The sequence below is a fragment of the Aptenodytes forsteri genome, unplaced genomic scaffold, assembly GCF_000699145.1.
Source record: "Aptenodytes forsteri isolate BGI_AS27 unplaced genomic scaffold, ASM69914v1 Scaffold142, whole genome shotgun sequence".
Classification (NCBI taxonomy): domain Eukaryota; kingdom Metazoa; phylum Chordata; class Aves; order Sphenisciformes; family Spheniscidae; genus Aptenodytes; species Aptenodytes forsteri.
Genome location: NW_008794598.1, coordinates 5,657,144 through 5,658,782, shown reverse-complemented (window position 1 = coordinate 5,658,782; position 1,639 = coordinate 5,657,144). Strand labels below are relative to the sequence as shown.

General features: G+C 58.5%; 1 protein-coding gene across 1 annotated transcript in view; it reads right to left on the bottom strand.

Moving 5' to 3' along the window:
- The window catches only part of MTCH1 (mitochondrial carrier 1), a 16,852-nt gene that overhangs the window by 10,733 nt on the left and 4,480 nt on the right, over positions 1 to 1,639 (bottom strand). The window contains exons 2-3 of the mRNA XM_019470335.1: positions 803 to 918; positions 381 to 420 (exon numbers count right to left, since the gene is read on the bottom strand). Of these exons, the coding sequence (XP_019325880.1) occupies positions 381 to 420; positions 803 to 918 (156 nt within the window). The remainder of the gene's footprint in view (positions 1 to 380; positions 421 to 802; positions 919 to 1,639) is intronic.

Genomic DNA, 1,639 nt, shown 5'->3' with positions numbered 1-1,639 from the left:
GTCCCGCCTCCTCCTCCCCCCCCTCCTCCGCTGTCCCAGGGGAAGCCAGGAAGCCTCTGCACGTCTCCATCGCCCAGTGCTGTAAATCTATTTAGAAAATTCATCTTCCAAAAGGCACCACCGGAGCATTTCCAGCCCCGGGCGTTCCAGGACGGGTTTGCAGTGCTTTTTGCGCTGGGTCCCCCTGCCCCGCGGGTACTGCTGTCCGATTTTGGGATCAGCTCAACTTGACTTTCAGGACTGCGCGCTCCCCTTCCCCACAGCAAACCCGCTGTGAAAGCAACCCCCAAGGTCACAGAGCATTCACCCGCCTCTCCTGCGCTGCTCCACCCGCAAAAAGAGAAAAATAGGACTTTTTTTCTTCCTTCTAAACACATTACCTTCCCTTTTCTCGGTATTTCTGTCCCTCTAGGGCTCCATCTACAACACAAATGAGCAGGGCAGGGGGCCAAGTTTTTGCAGGGCTGTTTTGCAGCAAAGAAAGGCACTTTGCTATCTCTAACACACGCAAAACCCTCCACCAACAAACCTGCGCCACCTAAACCCCCACCGCCCCCTCTGCTACGGCGCAAACCCAGAGCGACGTGCCACGGGAAGGGAATGCAGCCACCAGCACCGGGGCCACCACCTCCTTGTCGCCAACAACAGGTAGGTGAATCTGACAGCTTTGCAACTAGTTGTAGTGTTTTATGTCCCACTGCAGCCTCGGGATGATCCCAAGGACACTGCTGGGGATGTGGGAATGCTGCTGGAGGTCAGCTCGGTCTACCTGGCAGCTCCCGGCCCCGTTTTTGGGCAGGACCTTGCGCTGGCAGGGAGGAACGTTCGCTCACCGTAGGTGAAGAAGCCGGGCAGGTACAGGACTTTCCTTCCCAGCACGTTTCTTCCGACAGTTGGAGGTAGTGGCTCGTGCCCGACCTGCAAGAGGAACCCCGTGAGCAGGTCCCTGCCCCTGTCCCGGCGCTCCTGAAGCCCCCCCGGGCCACGCGGCCTCGATCCGGCATCCGCAAGCTGCCGAAGGGCCACGTGTGTGTCCCCCCCCCCGTCACCCTCAGATACATGGGGGTGCCATGACATGGGCAGTCCCTTTCCCCATTATACAGGGCCCCTAGGGTACAGGGGGGCCTCATCCTTCCCCTTTTGTGGGGGTCCCTATTACAGAGGGGTTCTCAGGACACTGCAGGTCCTCACCCGCTCCCCGCCACACAGGGGTTTCCCATCCCTCATTCCATAGGAGTCCCCATTGCAGCAGGTATCCTCATCCCTCCCATTTTATAGGGGTCCCCCCTCTACAGAGTGTCCCCATCCCCTGTCATATGAGGGGGTCACCTCTCCCCCCCCCCCCACTATAAAGGAGTCCCCACTGTATAGGGGTCCTCATCCCTCCGTTACATAGGGCTTCCTATTCCCTGTTATATAGGGGATCCCCTTGTAGAAGGTATCCTCATCCTCCCAGCGTATAGACTTCCCCATTTTACAGCTGCCCTCATCCTCCCCGTTACACAGGGACCCCCATCGTACAGGGTGACCCCATCCCCCGTTATATACGGGGTTCCCGTTGCGTGGGGGTCCTCAGAGCCTCCTTATTAGGGGCGTCCCCCCATTATATGGGTGCCCCCATTGTGTCCCCTGTTATAAA